The sequence below is a fragment of the Rhinolophus ferrumequinum genome, chromosome 4 (assembly GCF_004115265.2).
Source record: "Rhinolophus ferrumequinum isolate MPI-CBG mRhiFer1 chromosome 4, mRhiFer1_v1.p, whole genome shotgun sequence".
NCBI classification, from domain to species: Eukaryota; Metazoa; Chordata; class Mammalia; order Chiroptera; family Rhinolophidae; genus Rhinolophus; species Rhinolophus ferrumequinum.
The window spans coordinates 93,830,927-93,849,537 of record NC_046287.1 but is presented as its reverse complement, the minus strand read 5'-3'; the positions used below and the strand labels follow the sequence as shown (position 1 = coordinate 93,849,537).

The following is an 18,611-nucleotide window of genomic DNA, read 5'->3' as shown; positions in this document are numbered from 1 at the left end:
GAACTTACATTTGCCAAAATGAAGGTGCTTAGCATCTACTGTCAGAACAAAGAACCGAGTAGAGAAGCGGAATGAAGTATCGCATATTCATTATTTGGTGGTCATCCGTGCCCCCTTGTACCCACATTCCCCCTGTGAGGAGACCCCTGGGAGGCCCAACACCTTACACATCAGTGTTGACTTCTTGGAGGTCTGCACTCTGGTGCTGGACTTGAAAGAGTGGATACTCACCTATGTGATCGGACATAAGCTCTTGGAAAAAGCAGCATTTAGAATGTCAGCCCTTTATTGAGCTAAATGATTCCCCTTTATTTGATAATATTTATCTCAGTATGTTTTAAAATACTAAGGTCATTACACTGCATCTAAATAAAACCAAAGGAAGGCTCATTACAGTTATCTCATACTAAACACCTAAAGAAGTGGCCTAAGGAAGATAACTTTTTTTAAGGCTTAAACTAAACACTGATTTCAAAGAGAATATTTATGAATGTACCTTTTGTGGGAAAAAAAATCCCACATTTGGAGCTTTGAAGTTAGTGCTAAAATTTGAGAAATGGCTTAAGGTTATTGACTCATTCTTCCTTGACAGGTGAAATCATGAAGCAGCACTAACCACAGCAATTATGGCATTAAAATGTCAAGAAATTAGAGGTCAGAATACCAGATAATTTTCTTCTCTGTGTCAGAATTAAAAATTGACATTCTTTGACAGGTTAGGATCTCTGTTTGAGAAAAATATGACAGCTTAACTTATTTTATACTTGTAAAGCAGTAATTGATAATAAACTTCATCGTGACAGCCTCTGGGCAGAAACATGACAGGACAGTTCTGGTACAAAGCTCTTCTTCGTATGTAAACACTAGATCTGTTGAATATTAGATATTATTTAAATTGTCTTAAGTCTTGGCTTACATCATAATCTTCGAGACACATTCTTTTCCCAGATGAGCTCAACTGGCTGAACAGTAATTTTAAGCATGGTAATGAATATTCTTTCTAATCCATTTTGCATATTAGTAAAAATTATGTGATTTGCTTTATATTTTTCCTTGCCAAATGATGCCTGAGAAACTATCGTACAACCTGCTTAGGTAGTAATTATCTGGTTCCATGTTTTGTTGCTACTCAAACGTGGTCCATAAACCAACAGTGTCAGCATCACCGGGGAACTTGTTAGAGCGTCAGACGCTCAGGTCTCCCCGTCCTACTAAATCAGAAGAACATGCATTTAAGGAGATCCCCAGCTGACTTGTTGGAGACATTAAAGCTTAAGAAGCACTGTTCTACTACAGGTGGGTTAGAATGATCTGGAAAGCTTTTTTTTTCTACCAAAGTAGAGAGAATGGTAAATGAACCTCCATGTACCTATCACCCGTTTTCAAAAATGTTAACTCTTATTTCATCTACATTGCCACACCCACCTCTCAACTATTTTCAAATGCACATGCCATACCTATCTAATCCCATCTAACTCTCCATCCTCTGCTCCATCCCCCATCCCACGAGCATCTCAGAATATCCAGGGAGAAGGTTCAAGCGGGTTTATTTTGGGGGGGAAAAAATCTCTCCAGGCATTTCATATACATTCCCAGTTAAAAACCATTAATCTAACCTAAAACTCTTCAATGATTTCTCCAAGGATACCCAGCCCGACTTAGGCGAGATCTCCTAATTCTCAAGTCAGGGTTTCTTTAGTCCCATTATTTTCTAAGAATTTAAAAATAAGAGAATATTTACTAATGCTTATTAGTTGTAGGGATGATATTCTTACTTCTACAATGATTCTTAAAAATTTAAGGGATACTAATGTGTATTTCCATTTTATTAAATTAAACTATATTAATTTAAGTGATTTATGCTTTTGAATATGTTAAACTTTCCACTCAGTAAAATTTCCAGTAATTATAGGGAAAGTCTATATCAGCCATTTTGTTGATCATTTGTTCTTCCACTTCCCAGAAAAATACAAGTTTCATCAGTCTTTGAGAGTTCCAAAGACATTATGGGATTATGCCATAGTCAATAGTTGGTTAGTAGAGATTACAAATTAAATGCCACACATTTTTGTTTCATTGTACATACTCATATAATAAGTGAAAAATATTTCTAAAATTGTTTTTAAAAATTATCACATTTCTGATCATGGATATATAATTACAAGCCTCTCTGCCTCAGAGTATGATTGACTACATGGTACAATGAAAAAAATGATAGGAAAGTAGAAATCAGATAACAGGCTATATCACAACTCCACTGCTATTATATGAGTGACATTAATTTATTTTTATATACCTTTGTTTTCTCACCTGAAAAATAAGTACCTTACTCATAGAAATGATACCTAACTCATAGGGCTATATTTGAGGATCATATGAGAAAAGATATGTGAAAATACTTTGTAAACTAGAAAGCACTACACAAACATTGATTATTATCTAAAAGTATAATTGAATGAAGTACTTTGGAAGAATTTTGTTTTAATAATTTATTTCTCTATATCATCTACAGTTGACACTGCCAAGATGAAAAATGATTTAAATGACTTCTCTTTGATAATGAGAAGTACACACATATAAGCCCATCATGAAAGGCTATTTTGTTGTTAGACTCTTAGAACAGATGGGCCATTTATTCATTATACATATATACACATTTATCTGTTTAGACTGGAAATATTAAAACATTAAATACACTTTAATATTGCCAGTAGTCATAAAAACGTGGTGTTCTTAGTCTAATTTTTGTTACTAGTGTTTCTTGGTTTTCTTAGATTATATTTTCTTCACTTATTATTTTTTTTATCTGACAGAGATAAAGCATTCCTGTGGATCTGCTAGCGTACACATATGCCCATAGATCACTTCAGTATTCACTTGTTTTTCTTGCCGAAACATTCCTTGCTACTAGAGAACTGACATAATAAGTTTTTCAGGAACCCGGAAGACAGATGTGTCTTTAACCAAAACAGCTGCAATGCTGGCTTCCCTAGAAGCTGAATTCATAAAATTTGTAAGGAAGAAAATGCTGGTGATGTAAAGGAAGGCGTTCGTAGTGGCAGCCTTGACGAGCTCTGCAATCATTGCTTATTCTTTCAGTGAATCTGTTACCCCTTGTTTTTTCTTTCCCCCATTCCAGGCTTCTTTCTTTGATCTGACAAGGGATATCAACACCCCCCTTCTGGATCGCTTGAGTTGGTTGTAGCATCACGTTGTCCTCTTACAAGGGCCATGATGCCCAATGGTCTGCTTAAGGTTCAGGTTTCTCCCCCGGGGCAGTTATTCTGAGACGGGGTGTCAACAGTCAACAAATTATCTGATAAAGTTTTCTTAAAACTGTCTTAATTTTCTCCCTATAATTACTAGAAGTTTTACTGACTAAAATTGTTAATAAATTCAAAAGCCAAATTGAAATAGAAGAAAAAAAAGCTACATTTTAAATTATTGGATGAAAATACACATAGTCTTTAAATTTAAAGAATCATTTTGGGAGAAAGAATATTATAATCCCTAAAACTACTAAGGTTAAAATGTATCTCTTTACACATCATTTCTCATCCACAGCAATAAGGCTTGCTTTGCTAAGATTTGATGAATAAAGTTTCTGTGTAGAAATTAGTATAAGGAAATTAATGACACACATTTAATTTTGACTAGTGAATAAATCTTTAATATAGGTTTACCTTTCTCCTCGTAATGACTGCAGTCCTTAGCTAGTCCGTGGTCATCAATCGTCCACTAGAAAAGCATAAAAAATGCAGCTAGTCAAAGTGGGATGTGTGTCACTTGTGTGAGATGTGCTTTTTCTCCTCTTCCTGTTATTTTTATTGTGTGGTATTGAGAAGTGCTAATTATTGATTTTCAGAAATTAACAGCAAATGCTTTCATAAGCATCTAAAGTCATATTTGACATAAGGAAGAAGGATGAAAATTGCAGCCTGCTGTTGGTAATAGAAATAGCTGGAAGGGATTTTCTTATCTCTGTTAACATAGATTTCAGTTATATTACACAGTTGTTACTTCAGCATAAATTAACAATTAGTCACAACATATTGCCTTCTTCAATTTGTTGAAGTGGATGTTACTCAATCTAAGTACCTAAGCATTTCAGTTAGATGTTTAGGACTCATTTTTAAAGGTTTTAAACATATTGATAATGAGCCTATTTAAAACCATTTGAAGTCTCAATATAGTATATCTAAATTATTGTTTCCCATTTATGTCAAAATCGAAGAAGAGCATTTTGTTCTGCCAAATACATGCAATGCTATTTTTCATCTGAATTTAATTTAATAAAGTGTATGATTTTATTTTGAAATATTTATAACGAGCACCTGGTGAATCTTTGTCTTGATGTCATTCCACATACCAAGCAAATCTACTTCAGCTTTTACCATTTTAATTATTATTTTGTTTTCGTGATCAGACACTTCAGATGAACATAACTCCCGGTGAAGAAAGGTACCACCTGTACTCCTTCTCTCTCACACTTCTCCTCCACTGTCTCCCCACAACTTCCTCCTCTCCTTTTCCATCTCCTGAATCATCCCACATAGAGTTTACTTTATATAATTTATTCAACCAGGTCGGATTTGGCAGAGGTGTTGTACTGATGCTTCTCACATAGCATTAAGCATTCCTGGGTTGAGTCCTATACTTATCTACTCTTTAATGACCAACCCAAAAGAGAACAAAGAACTGAAAACCTGGAACTATACTTAAGAGACCTTCTGCTAAAACCCTTGCTTTCAGGTAGGCCAGTCTCTGAATCATCCAGAAAAGAGTGTTTTAGTTTTCTTCTTAAGGATTAGCAAGTATAGATTGCAAAGAGATTCACAGCCTCCCCCAAGGAGCTTATAATAGTGTTTAAACCCCAAATATTTTAAATCCTCAAGGAAAATGTCTATTGCTTGGATATTATCCTATGTTGGTCACATTTTGAAATGGAGCAAAAGCTAATCAGCATTTCTTTTATGTTAGACTTGAATACCAATCCTATTTGTGTCATTCAGGATCCCAGCACATTACGCCCTTAGAGAGGTAATGAAGACTTAAGAAGACATGCAGATGGCCAACAAGCACATGAAAAGATGCTCAACATCACTTATGATCAGGGAAATGCAAATCAAACCCCAATGAGATGTCACCTCACACCCATTAGATACTATCAAAGAAAAATTGCAGTTGTTCAAGAGGATGTGGACACATTGGAACTCCTGTGCCCTATTGGTCGGAATGTAAAATGGTACAGCTTCTCTAGAAAACAGTATGGAGGGTCCTCAAAAAATTAAAAATAGACCTACCATATGATCCACTTCTAGGTATATATCCAAAAATTGAAAGTGGGATTTTGAAGAAATATTTGTACACCTATGTTCATAGCAGCATTAGTCACAATAGCCAAGGGGTAGACGCACCCCAAGTGTCCATCAACAGACGAATGGATAAAGAGAATGTGGTGTATTCATACAATGGAATATTATGAAGCCTTACAAAGGAAGGACATTCTGACATGTGCTACAATAGAGGTGAACTTTGAGGACATTATGCTAAGTGAAATAAGCCAGTCACAAGACAAATACTATATGATTCCACTTCTATGAGGTATCTATAGTAGTCAGAATCATAGAGACAGAGAGTAGAATGGTGGTTGCCAGGGGCTGGGAAATGGGGAGTTTAATGGGTACAGAGTTTAGTCTTGCAAGATGAAAACGAGTTCTGGAGATACCTTGCACAACAATGTGAATGTACTAAACTTTACACTTAAAAATGGTTAAGATGGTGAATTTTATGTATATTTTACCACGATTAAAAACTTTTAAAAGGATAATGAAGAGAGTTTAATAATGGTCCTTGGGCAGGATCAAGCGGATGAACGAAGGAGCGTGAAGCACCCAGGGATTACCATCCCGAGGCCTGAGATTACAAAGGGAGGAAGTCATTACCAGAACTTGGCAAGAGAAGTAGCCTTGGAAAGTGGTCGCCCGACAGAATCTCTGGTCCTAGGAACAGGAATGCAACCCAGCCACTGCCAAACTGGCAGGAGGGAACATATAATAAATCCCTTGCCTTCCTATCTCTATCCTGAGCTCTCATTGGCTGGACCCAGTGGGAAGCCAGAGAGCAAGAGATTGCCAGTGAGGCAGTCCCTGGGGGCCAGTCTCCCAGGGGCAGAGAAGATGGTCTGGCTGACCTCTCTGTTCCCCCTGAATCAGTCACTGCTCTAGGATAAGCAGACTTATGTAAGGCATCCAGAGTAGGACTGATACAGTAAGTCCTCACTTAACGTCTCCATTAGGTTCTGCGACTTTCAGCGAAATAGTACAAATTTTACCATAGGCTAATTGACCTAAAATTTTACCATAGGCTAATTGATGCTGTTAAGTTTCTACAGCATCTCATTCATGTTATAAGGAAACAACACTGAACAAACCAGTGTTATTTGACGTCCTGCTGTACATATTTTTAAGCAGAAAAATTGAGTGAGCTTGCCACCAATGGCATTGACCTAATTTGAAAAAAAGAATATTCTGGACAAAGCATTTTCTCTCCAGAGGATATGGTGCTTGTTTTTTCACATTGATTTGTTAAGTCAATTTTGTAATATCGTCATTATAATTCATCATTGCAAAGAGGAAATAGGGATCAGCAGAAGGATAAGTCTTCATTTGATTATTTTGGTTTTTGTTTTTGTTTTTTTGAGGTTTAAACTAAGAGAATAAAAGCAAGCACTAAGGCAGGTAAATGAACAAATCAGAATCCCCTCCCTCAAATATTGTCTAATAGTCTGATAGTTAAAGCAAGTGTGATTCTTTTTCAATTGAGTTAGCAAATATTTGCTTAATTATCCTAATAATTTTGCTAGTACAGTATAGCCTTAGCCCGAATACAGCTGATTGTTAAAACAATTGTAGATTGTTAAAACATTTGTTCTGTTTTGTAGTTTCTATGAAAAACTAGAAGCAGTTGAATATAAAATAGCGTTTTAATTTTTTATATAGTTTAATGTTTATAAAGCAAGAAATAAGTGCAGATATTATTTGCTTGATTTATTTTGCTCCTGTTTTTCCAGCATTAAAAAGTAATGCTTTATATGATCTTGTTTTATTGCAACAATAAACCAGAAGCAAAAGCTTATCAGTTAAAATACAGTCTGCCATTAAGTAATCTTTTCTTTTATCTCGAAGACTTCTCAAAATTCCATTATTTTTGTTTCTTTTATTTACTATTTGGTATAGAATTCATAGATTTGGAGGTAGAACAGAAAGATGATATAAATCACATGTATGTTTTTAGCTGTATGTCAAAGTTGTATTTTCTGGTAAAAAGAATATCTACTTCCAAGCATTAAAATAAAATCATTCTAAGTAAGAGTTAGAATAAAATCATTCTAAGTAAAAGTGAGATAAACACAATACTAAGGGAGTTCTTTGAAATTTATTTTCTGTGTTCCCAAGCAATTATTTTTATTATTTTTTTCTTGAAATTTCTGAAAATTGTTAATAATTGACTAGTAACGTGGAAATAGTCTAATATTTTAGCATTGTGGGTAGTATAACCTGTAGTACTTTAGAAAATGCTGACTTTTCTGGGAAACAATTTAAAAGATTGTACAGACCAAGGGAAATGGATGAAACAGGTCACTTGACAGCCTCCCTTATTAGCTTCTGTCTCATGACACTTACCCTGACGGCATTTCATCAAAAGACAATACTAAATCACATTTACAAAAAAGACTGGAAGTTGTAAAGATTCTGCAGGAGAAAAATGTATCTGGTTAAATTTATCTATGTTGTGGAAAAGGCAAGATTAACCAAAGTTTTTATCTACCACGTACCAGAGGAGGTGTATGATAGATAACTAGTAAATACAACGGGAGAGAGAAAACACACTTCTTCACCTAAAAAGTAATTTCTTCTAGAATATTCTGAATGTATCATAAATTGGAAGATCGTTCAGAACTAGGACTTAGTGTTGATGGGTTTATTTGTACCATGACTGTGAAGTCTTTCATACTAACAGGCAGACAGATAATACACATAACACCACAGCATATTTACTTCCTCTTCTGAAGATTTCATCCCAGTTATGTGTCTTGATTCGTAGAGGAGGTAGAACTTTTGGGGAAGGTAAGGCAAGAAGAGAAAAAGGCAATTGAGCGAGAGGTACAGCAGGTTAAAGGAATAAGGCATAACTCACAGCCACGGCTAACACATTTGACCCCTTTGTGCAAATTTAAAAAGACACCCTCTTTAGGAGGATGAATTACAAAAGATGCCCCTTCTTCTAGCAACTAAGGTAGATGCTATCCCTCATTTGCCCCCCAACTAGGCACCGGGCATAGATGACACAGGCATACACAGTGGCCCTGACCTCTGAGGGAGGTAAGAGTAGAAAGAGCTTGTTGAAAAAAAGTGAGAAAACAGGAGAGCTGGAGAAGATGTGTGTAATTTTGTAATCTGGTAGGTGGGTCCTGGAGGATTTTGCAAAGAGCCTAAGAAAACTAAGGAATGGGACAATCTGAAAGTAGGGAGGGGACAAAAGACAAACTGTCCCTAATAGGAACTTCCCCTAATGGGGCGTTTATACTACATATGGAAGTAGGTAAAACTGAGTTCTGTGTCATACATGTGTATGAAATATGAAAAATCACATATGCTGTTCAAATTTACTTAATTTATCCCCCATGCATAACTTAGTTCACATTTTTCTTTGCTTTTCTGCCTACCCCTGTAGAATTCCATATTTCACAACAGCTCCCAAAGTGTTAAAAAAAATTTTTTCCCCTAATTTTATGACTTACCTATTCTTGACCGGTCTTAGCTGAGGAGAAAATAAAGGCTAAGTACGTGACTACTCAATATTCAACAAAATAATTTTTAGAAGACTAAGTAAGAATCCATACAACAATTAAAATATGAAAACTCCAATTGATTGTATGAAATTTTCTGACCTATAGATGTTGGCTCAAATAGAAACCATGTCTGTGAGCAGAACCTGGGTGGTGGAATGCCAGTGTGTGACCTCTGGCTGAATGTAAGCGTCTGTGGCATCCTGGGTACAAGGTACCCTCTACGAGAGCAGGAATCTGCATCTGCCTTGTTTGATGAGTATCACAAATATCTGCAGTGGTACATGGTACATACTAGGTCCTCAGTAAATATATGTTTCATAAATAATTAAAACTAATATTAAGTCTCTCTGACTTAAACGCAGAACAACATGGAGAAATAGAAATCTGTTGAGTTTTCTAAAATGCCATTTCTGATTATATAGAAAGAATCCACCTTATAATTACCTGTCAGTAGTTGTTTGAGTTTTTTTTCTTGATACATCTGGAAATTATTAATGGAAAAATTCTATATGGCACAAAAAAAAAAAAAAAGAATCTTTCTTGCTGTTGACTAGCTACTTCCTACTTAACCTTCAGACTTTAGCTCATGTCCTTTGTCTGGAAGTCCTTTTCCCAACAGCCCTGCTGTCCCTCCTCCATCCTTTCACCCTGAGTCTGATGTGGACATCACTCCTGGGTGCCCTGGCACTCTGGGCTGGGCCCCACCATAGTCCCTACCTGTCATGTGCCCTGACGTACTAACTCATCTTACGTCCTATGGGCTAAAAACTTTCTGACAGTCGTCTAGATTCTGATTTTGTATCACTTGTCACAGAGTAGGCATTCCAAATGATGGTTAACTATTTTTGTGGTGCTTAATTGCAAAAGTAAAGAACACTGAAGTTTTCTCTACTACTGTGCTTTCCTTTCACTAGGCTGCCTCTCAGTATTTGCACAGACGTCTTACTTCTATATTCAGGAAATATTTTTGGAATCACAGTCCTGACATGCAGTGATACACGGCAAACAGACATACATGAAGAATTGCATTGAACTCCATGACAAAGGGGAAGAAGTATGCTGTGAGAATACAGAGGACCTTCGTTATGACTTAGGGGTTTGGGGAAGGAGTTAGAACGGAACCCTGCCCAAGGCTATCCTGAAGAGAGGCATTTTCTCCTCCGTCGGGGAGTAGTTCTCAGAACAACGCTATCCTTCGTGGGTTGCACGGCGGGCTGTGCCCTGTCCCATGCAAAGTACTTCTCTTCTTGACGAGAAAGAGACATTGATGACTTTCTAAAAGTGAAGGAGAACAGAAAACACTTGACAAGGGAGCAGGTGAAGAAAGTTAGGTGCTCACTTCCCATGCAAACATTCAGTAATGACAAGAAAAATAATTTGGAGGAGACAGCATGCTTTTTCAAGATCAGAAAGACTTGCACATTTTAAAATCAGAGGGCAAGGAATTATTGGAAGGCAGGCTTGCAAGATAGCTAAACGATGAATATTGGAATAAGAACCTTTAGGTCATGAAGGCATGTGATCACAAGGAAGAGGGATTCAGTTTAGTCTTAAAGGAAATAAATGTTGAATGTAGGGAATAGATTGTCTTAATGAAAGAGTGAGATTGATCACAACTGAAAATGTATCCTGATACCATTTGATAGTCATTTAAGATATATATGTATGTGTGCTCTGCCTCAGTCGGGACCCACTGAAGAGAACTCTACAGAAGGTTTCTGGAAATTAAGTCAATTTTATATACTTTTCTGGTATAAATTTAATACTTCCCTTTCAGAAAAAAATTAGTCAAGCAAAGCTCGTTTGTTGCTTCATTCTTTCGATGAACATTTAAAGGCTACCTATTAAGTGCAAAGCACAGATACAGAGATTTAAATGTGTTTAATTTTACCCCTGTGTTCCTGCCACCGCCCTGGTCCTTTTTCTGGAGGATTAAAAACAAGCAACAGTATCTAGTGTTAGACTTTAGGTGTTCACCATATATTAAGCTAGGTAGTGCAGATCTCTAATCAGGACAGCTGGAAAAATAAAATTACAATTTTTTTTCAATAATTCTCAAGAGCTTGTTGTTAATAATGTGAACCTAGCCAGAAATAGTCTCTTCACCCTTTGATAATCATAAATCTTGCATTGGGGAGATGGTATATGATGTGAGTAAAATATCTGTGTGAGTACAATTTAGTTAAATAGTCACACTTTGCATATGAGTGGACACCATGCAAATAAATATATACGCAAAAATTGGACAGCACTTAAAGAGATTTAATAATTCCTCCTATTGCCTCTGCAAATAACAGAACCAAAGCCCCCTTTATGCAATTGCTAAAATATGGCAGATAATGGTGCATTCATATTTAATATTGCTAATAAATTTGAAATTCACATATTTATTGATAAGCATTTTCTGGAAATGGAGTCTAGGAGGACAGATCGTTAAATTTCAGTACTTTATAAGTGAGAATTGTAGCTGCTGATGCAGTTAGTGACAGTTCTGTGTCGAGAGCCATCTTCCATCTTACCTACACTCGTAAACATTCAGCAGTGAGTTTCGTATTTCACTTTTATGTGTAACCAAATTGCACACCATTTTGGGGGGAAATTAGCATGATAACAGAGTAATGATCATAGTAAATACTGTGCTTCTTATTGACTTGAATTACATACTTATAATAGTTCAGAAAAATATTTATTAGTCTAGCTTAATATATTGAAATATTTTGCCTGTGGAATACATCTATAGAAGGTGGGGTAAGGAGAGTATGTCTTCTCTTATATGATTCTTATATGATTATCTCTTTGACATACGCAAAAAAGGCGTATTATATGGTCTCAGTAGTTTGAGGTGTAAAATTATTTTTATTCATTGGAAGCCATAAAATCACATGAATAGTTCCATCTGCATAGACCATAATGAAATACTGCACAGCTTGGGATGCCCAAATAACAGTTTCTTCTTTGGGTTAGTTCTCTAAAATTTCAGAAAATTTTTGAGAGAAATGAATTCCTGCCTTAAAATAGTATTCCAGGATTCATCTTAAAATACCATAGCATCCTAAAATGTACTTTTTGTAATGAAAGTTTTGCCATATGTAATTGTTATACAAATGTCTTAGTATTTTTTCTACTGATTGCCTTCTGAATTGATTGGACCATATGACGTTCTTCATTTTACTTTGAATCATTGGTGGACTTTATGTCTCATTTCTTCCCCATAAAGATTCCAGAAGCTTATTTCATTAGAGATCCCCACACGTTCCTTCTTACAAAGGACTTCATTGAGGTATATGTGTTGTACTTAGTGTTAAATGTGTTCTTTGGTCTTCAGCTGCATGCATGTACTCACAGGTTAACATTTCCACACTTAACCCTAGCTTCTAAACAAGAATAGTGACTTGGTTAACAGAAGCACCTTTAGAAGGAGACACAAAGCTTGTCTACAAAATACTAACAGTTGGATGATTCTGCACCCCGAGAGAAGAGCACCCAGTGTATTGTCTGGGCTTTTTCCATGGCTGATGTGGGATACGCCTGCATTGTCAGAGTGCCTTGACCTCCCTCGTTGATGCTTATTGACCATGACCTTCACTGTCCTTCCCCTGCAGGCCACAGAGGCACAGATTCAGAATTTCGGACAGACACCCTCTCAGTTGCTTATTGAGCCACATCCGCCTCGGAGCTCTGCCATGCACCTGGTAAGACAGACGTATCAACTTGTTGAACTTTTTTCTTTTTTGTACCCAGGTAGAGATCAAATAAAATAGCGATTTTATCAGCATCTTAAAAGCCTCTCCATTTATGGGTTCACTCTTCACCTACGTATATACTGATACCTTAGGGAAAAACAGAGAAAGCAGTGCAGTTCTTACCTTTCGGTCCTGCTAATGCTGGCTCAGTTTTGGATTCACAAAAATGGCCATCTTCTCTGACTGTATCTGCGTCTACATAAACTCACTTATACACACAGGCTCACAGACAAACTCCTGCACCAAAACGAGATTATATTGATAAAGTATAGTGGAAAGTACATAAACATGACGTATTGTCCAATTTAATCTTTTGGGCAAGGTGGGGTAAGGAGAGTAGTTCATTTTAAGAAAAGGAAAGACGTATAAATATAATTTATGGTTCCTGCAGAAAGGCAGTCAAGCAGAGGTTTTAAAAACAAGGGCGGAAGAGCTAGACTTGGCTCACACACCATCTCTGCCACTAACTGGTGAATGACCCTGGCAAGGCGTATTTAACTTCCCTGCTTCCGTTTCAGCATCCCTGAGAATTTCATGACTCAGTATGTATAGCCCTTAGACCAGCACCTGGCATGTCATAACTTCACAGTACATGTTAGCGGGTATCATCAGTCATCATTGTCTACCTGTACTGAAACTCTTACTCCCATTTGCAAGGGAAACAGTCATTGTCTTTTCATTTTAACCTGAATTTTAAAAGCCAGTTTTCCAAACAAGGCAGTCCTTTTTCAATGTATTAGCAAATAGTAAACCTTTCTTTCTTTATCTAATTTGAAGAAGGTAAAACATTTTCTGATAACCGTATTTAACATTTATTTTTTAAAGTGTGAGTTTTTCACTAACTTTTTTCTCTAGTAAATGCTTGAAAGTAAAAATGTGTTTTCAAAAACTGTGATGAATCACAGCTCATCAGTTTTTCTAGACAGTTAACAACGCAGCAAATACCCTAATTATGGAGAAAAGCGCTCTGGAATATTGTCCATAATATATGTCTGCGCAAATTTATAAGCTGTTAGTTTGTGATGGAAGAATTTTTGACACCTTTCATTTATTCTGTCAGTCACTTAACAAATTTATGTTGAGCTCCTTCTGTGTGTCAGGCATTAAATATTGGCAAATACATCCTCGATACCTTCAAAGAATCAATCAATTCTTAGTGAATTACATGAATAAGTGTGTTTGAAAACATTTTTTTTTTCTCTACAAGTTTCAGCCCTTTGATTAGTTACTAATGAACTGTTCTGACTGAATGGGTGGGTCCTTGTGTGTGACAAAGCAGAAAGGTTTGCGCCAAGCACACCACTCCCATATACACACCCAGTCGCAGTGTAGATGTGGAGGTCAGGCCTTGGATCCTCAAGCCTTGAGATGAAGCATTTTTAATAAACTGTCCAAGAGAGTATCTCTAGCTCTTGATTTTATGAAATGCCTTGGCAGAAGAGTTTTACTCCTGAGTTAGTTTTCTCTATTTAATAACAGCAATAATAATAATGTTTATCCTGGAGAAATGCCCAGTCAGAATTCATCACTTTTCCTGTGAGAGACCAAATTGGCCTGGAACTGTTTATGCAGAAAACCTAAGCTTTCTAAGTTCATGTAGCAGACAATTCATATATACAGCAAATAATTACAAAACCTGTAGGAGACCTAAGTAACAGTTATTTCCAGGATCCCAGTTTTGTGTTTTTATATAGTAGTATTTATAGTGTTTCAAAGTAGTTAATATAGTTCTTACAGCATCTACTTTCTATCAAGTCATGTGCTGGATGTTTGAGAAACACCGATTAAAAAAAAAAAAAAGAAGCAGGGTTAGCCCTCAGGAAGATCACAGTCCAGAAGGAGGAAAGAAGGCACGAACCATAAGCAGACAGTAGTGCCAAACAGAACGTACAAAGCTGTGACAAGGGATGCCATTATATTCTCATTATGTAGACTTTAGCCATGATCCCAGATCAAGCAGGAAAAAGAAATGAAAGTATCAACCAATTCACTTTATATTTTATGTAAACAATGTCAGTGCCTGACTTGACTAATTTGCCCACCAAACTGAGAACTGCATTGAAAATTCATGCTACATCATGTGGACACATCTATAAGCTAGCTTCTCAGCTTACAGTCTGGCCATAGCCAGACTTAAATGGAGGCTGGACGTTAATAATTCGCTGTCCCCTCTCAGTGACTCCCGAGTCCCTGCTCTCCTCTTTCTGTGTGTCCTCGCAGTACCCAGTTCACACTGCTTTGTTCTCTGTGTGTGCTCATGCTAACTAACCTCCTCTGTTTTAACCTCATTCTCCCCAGAGCTTTCACTAACTGTGTTATCCCTTCTGTTTTCTTCTGCTCTCTTCCCTTTCTATTCAACAGTGTTTCCTTCCACAGAGTCCACTCATGTTTAAAGATCAGATGCAACAGGATGTGATCATGGTGCTGAAGTTTCCATCAAATTCTCCAGTAACCCATGTGGCAGCGAACACGCTGCCCCACCTGACCATCCCGGCGGTGGTGACCGTGACCTGCAGCAGGCTGTTTGCCGTGAATCGATGGCACAACACAGTAGGTATGTGTGCCAAAGCAAACCAGTCACTAAAGGGTTCTTAAAAGCCACAATTAAGATATGTGTGCTGGGGGGGCTAGCTATGTGCCAAATTGTCTACAAAAAGCAACAGAGTAAATAACTGCCAGACCTACCTAAGTGATCCTTGTCTATCTTATTCACGGGCTGCTCTGTTTCGGTGCCTCACAGAATGCTTGGCTAATCGTTAAGTACTCAATAAATATTTGATAAATGGAAGCAGTTCTACAAATCAGTCAGGTCCTTCCCCTCTACTCTATCACTGTCCCCCCGCCCCCAGAAAAAAAGCCAAACAGTTTTACCCGTATTAAACAAAAGTGAGTTTGAATCTGGATTATCTGGATGATAGTTTCAAATCCTCTTTCTTCCACTTCATTAATTTCTTTAGCAAATATTTGAATGTGTCAGAGCCCTGTGCACTGGGAGAACAGCAATGAACAAGACAAACATCTTTCTCCTTGCAGAGCTTAGAGTCTTTAAGAAAAGACAAAAGTGATTTCACGTGTGTTTTCTGCAAAATAATTCCTGAAAGTTCCAGCCAGTACATCTTGAAGTGATATAGTTCTGTCATAAATATCAGACACATTGATACGTACTTAACCAGGGTAGAAGTGGACGTGACCAAATGCTTTAGTTGGCCCAGTTCACCATTGAAGTTCTCCCTGGAAGCCCCAGGACGCCCACTGTCTCCAGGACTGAGTGGATGAGCCGTGCTGAATTAACCTGAATCTTTCTATTCTACTGACTTCAGCATTGCTCTGAAAAACAGAGTGATTTATACCACAGCTTATTCTCCTCAGAGTTTCAAAATGCACCTATTTATGGTCATTGGTGATATCATCAACATGAGGTGGAACTACTTCCATTCAATCACAAATATGCAGCGGACATCTTAAAATATATATGACTATTATTCACAGGGGTCTTAGCCTCCGGAAATGTTTTGCATTGAGAGAAAGTTAAAAAGGATTACATTTTCCTCTAGAATTGTTCAAAAGTATTGTATGTTATATAATCGCATGTTAAAAATGTTGACGAATGGTCTCAGTCTTCAAGACCTAAACTTGAATCCTTTGAAAGTCACGTTTATTGAGGTTCAGGTTTTAGGTACGGCTCAGATTTACACCTTCTGTTGACTTGTCATGTGAAGGAAGGGCCCCTTGGGTGGGAGCCCCCCGTTCCCCTCTGCCGGGCCCAGACGAGCCCTTGCTCTGTGCCAACCTCACACCATCCCGGTCTGTAGCATGGCCTTTTCTTAGACTTCAGGCTCATTGGTTGCCCGGCAACCTTGACTCTCTGATGGGTTCAAGAAATGTTATAATCTTCTATTTTATCCAGCTTGCTCTTGTTGTTCAGATATCAGCACTCTTTCCAGCTTTCTACATTCTGCATCCTAAGCAGAAACCAGCAGTCTCTTGTTGTAATGATTTTTTTAAGACTATCTACAAAGGCATGTAGTGTGACTGAATCATTCTTACAAAAATTTACCAAATAATTTTTAAGCAAATGTATATTTTGTATAATCATTATAAAACACTGCTTATTAAGAAATTCCTCCTTTCTGAGAAGTTTATGGTAGTTTTCTCTTTTTATTTAATCTGTAGGCCTCAGAGGAGCTCCAGGCTACTCTTTGGATCAAGCCCATCATCTTCCCATTGAAATGGATCCACTAATTGGTACGCTAACAACAAAAATACATTTTCATGGATGTGACTATCCACACATCCCTATGCAGTTAATTATCACAAATGGTAGCAGAATAATACTTTTTCTGCCACAAAATTACGGTGCGAATGATATCAAATTATCATCAAGGAGCTATGCAAAACATAACATGCCATCCAAGAACTTTCTGGTATTAAAGCAATTATTTGTGGCATTTTCTTCACATTTTAGGGGATCATTTAAGTTGGTCCTAAACAAGGCAATATTTCCAAACTGTCCTTTCTTTCAACCTGCATTAGTCTTTAACACCTTTGTATTATTTAAAATACATAAGGCCTCAAAGAGATTATGACAGAAAATGAATAGTGAAGAACATCTTTTCTGGAAATCTTCATTGCATTGGGCTAAAACACTTTTTTAAATTAAAGACTTCATTCATATAAATTGCAAACTCATGAGCTATAACTCTTTGCAGCAGTAATTACAAATATTTTTAAATAACCACAAATGCATTTATTAGCCCTATGATGCAGAATAGGCCCCTTCATCTTTCTAGGCCTCAGTTTCATATCTGCAAGATGCTGTGTAGTATTAATGTTTGTATCATGGGATCATAAAGAGAACTAAATTAAAAAAGAATTCAAAGTGCTATGAAGAATTATTAAGTTATATCCAAGTTATGGTATTTTTTTCCTTAGATTACGTCACCCTTTATCTTTGAACCCAGAAATAAGATGAGAGGCATTCATTTCAGTTAGTTAGCTTCTTCGTTCGTTCGTTCGTTCTACCCCTTACACAAAATACCATGTACATGTCTTTGGGATATAGGGTTTAGGACCAGGAATATTTTTAGAATCCAGCTATTCCTCTGCCCAAGAGACATCCACAATGTCACAGGTAGAATGTAACCATGGAAATATTAATAGCTGTATTGTAATAAATGAAGGATCAATTATATAGTTTTTAAATGACTTAGGACCTTTGGATTGTCTTTTCTTTTGCTACCTTTTTTGTATAGCTTTTTATTGTTTACCTTCTCTAGTAACTGCGGTTACAGTGTTAATGGGTCTCCACAAATAGTAGCATTTAGATTTAATTGGGGTTAGAGAGTGATGGTCATCTTGTACATCTGCATTTTCTGTTTAAGAATTCAGCCCAGGGAATTAGCCTGAAAGGATGGCGGAGAATAAGGGACAGGCTGGCATACAGACAGGCACTGGGGAAATCAGACGGTGTCTCTGAGTTCCTGACTTCATTCACAGCCAATCCCAGGGCTCTCCACTGATTCTCGGCCTGTCTCTTTCCTCCCAAGTCCCTCTCCTGTCTTTTTCTTCCTCTCCTCCCCTGCCAGCCCATTCTGGAAAGGCTTTCTGTTTGTTGACAATCCAGTCTTTAAAGCTGCTGACCTAAAGCTCCCCGTGGGACTGCCCACATAACAACACCCCTTGCTCAAATCTCTGCCCTCTTCTTTTCACCTGTTTTGGAAATGCCATCAGAAAGTAAGAGATTGGGACACATATTAAGACTTTTTTCCCCCTTATATAACATACCTCATACAATATGATTCCTCATTATTGTTCAACTTGTTGGACACTAAGGGACTTGTGTGTAGTGAACATCTATGAAATTAAATGCCTTTAGATATTTTCAATGTGCTTTAAATTCATTATCTTGAATTTCCCGTGTTGTGTTTATTTATTGGTGGAGGAAGCACTTGTATTTCTGACAATTTTTAAGTATGTAATATGATTTATAAATAATCACTGATACTAAAAAGTTT

The 18,611-nt window shown here is 37.0% G+C and overlaps 1 protein-coding gene across 1 annotated transcript in view; it reads left to right on the top strand.

The window, feature by feature from the left end:
* Positions 1-18,611, top strand: part of NBEA (neurobeachin) — a 658,659-nt gene that overhangs the window by 619,094 nt on the left and 20,954 nt on the right. Inside the window, 3 exon segments of the mRNA XM_033103847.1 lie at positions 12,457-12,546; positions 14,959-15,151; positions 16,771-16,842. Of these exon segments, the coding sequence (XP_032959738.1) occupies positions 12,457-12,546; positions 14,959-15,151; positions 16,771-16,842 (355 nt within the window).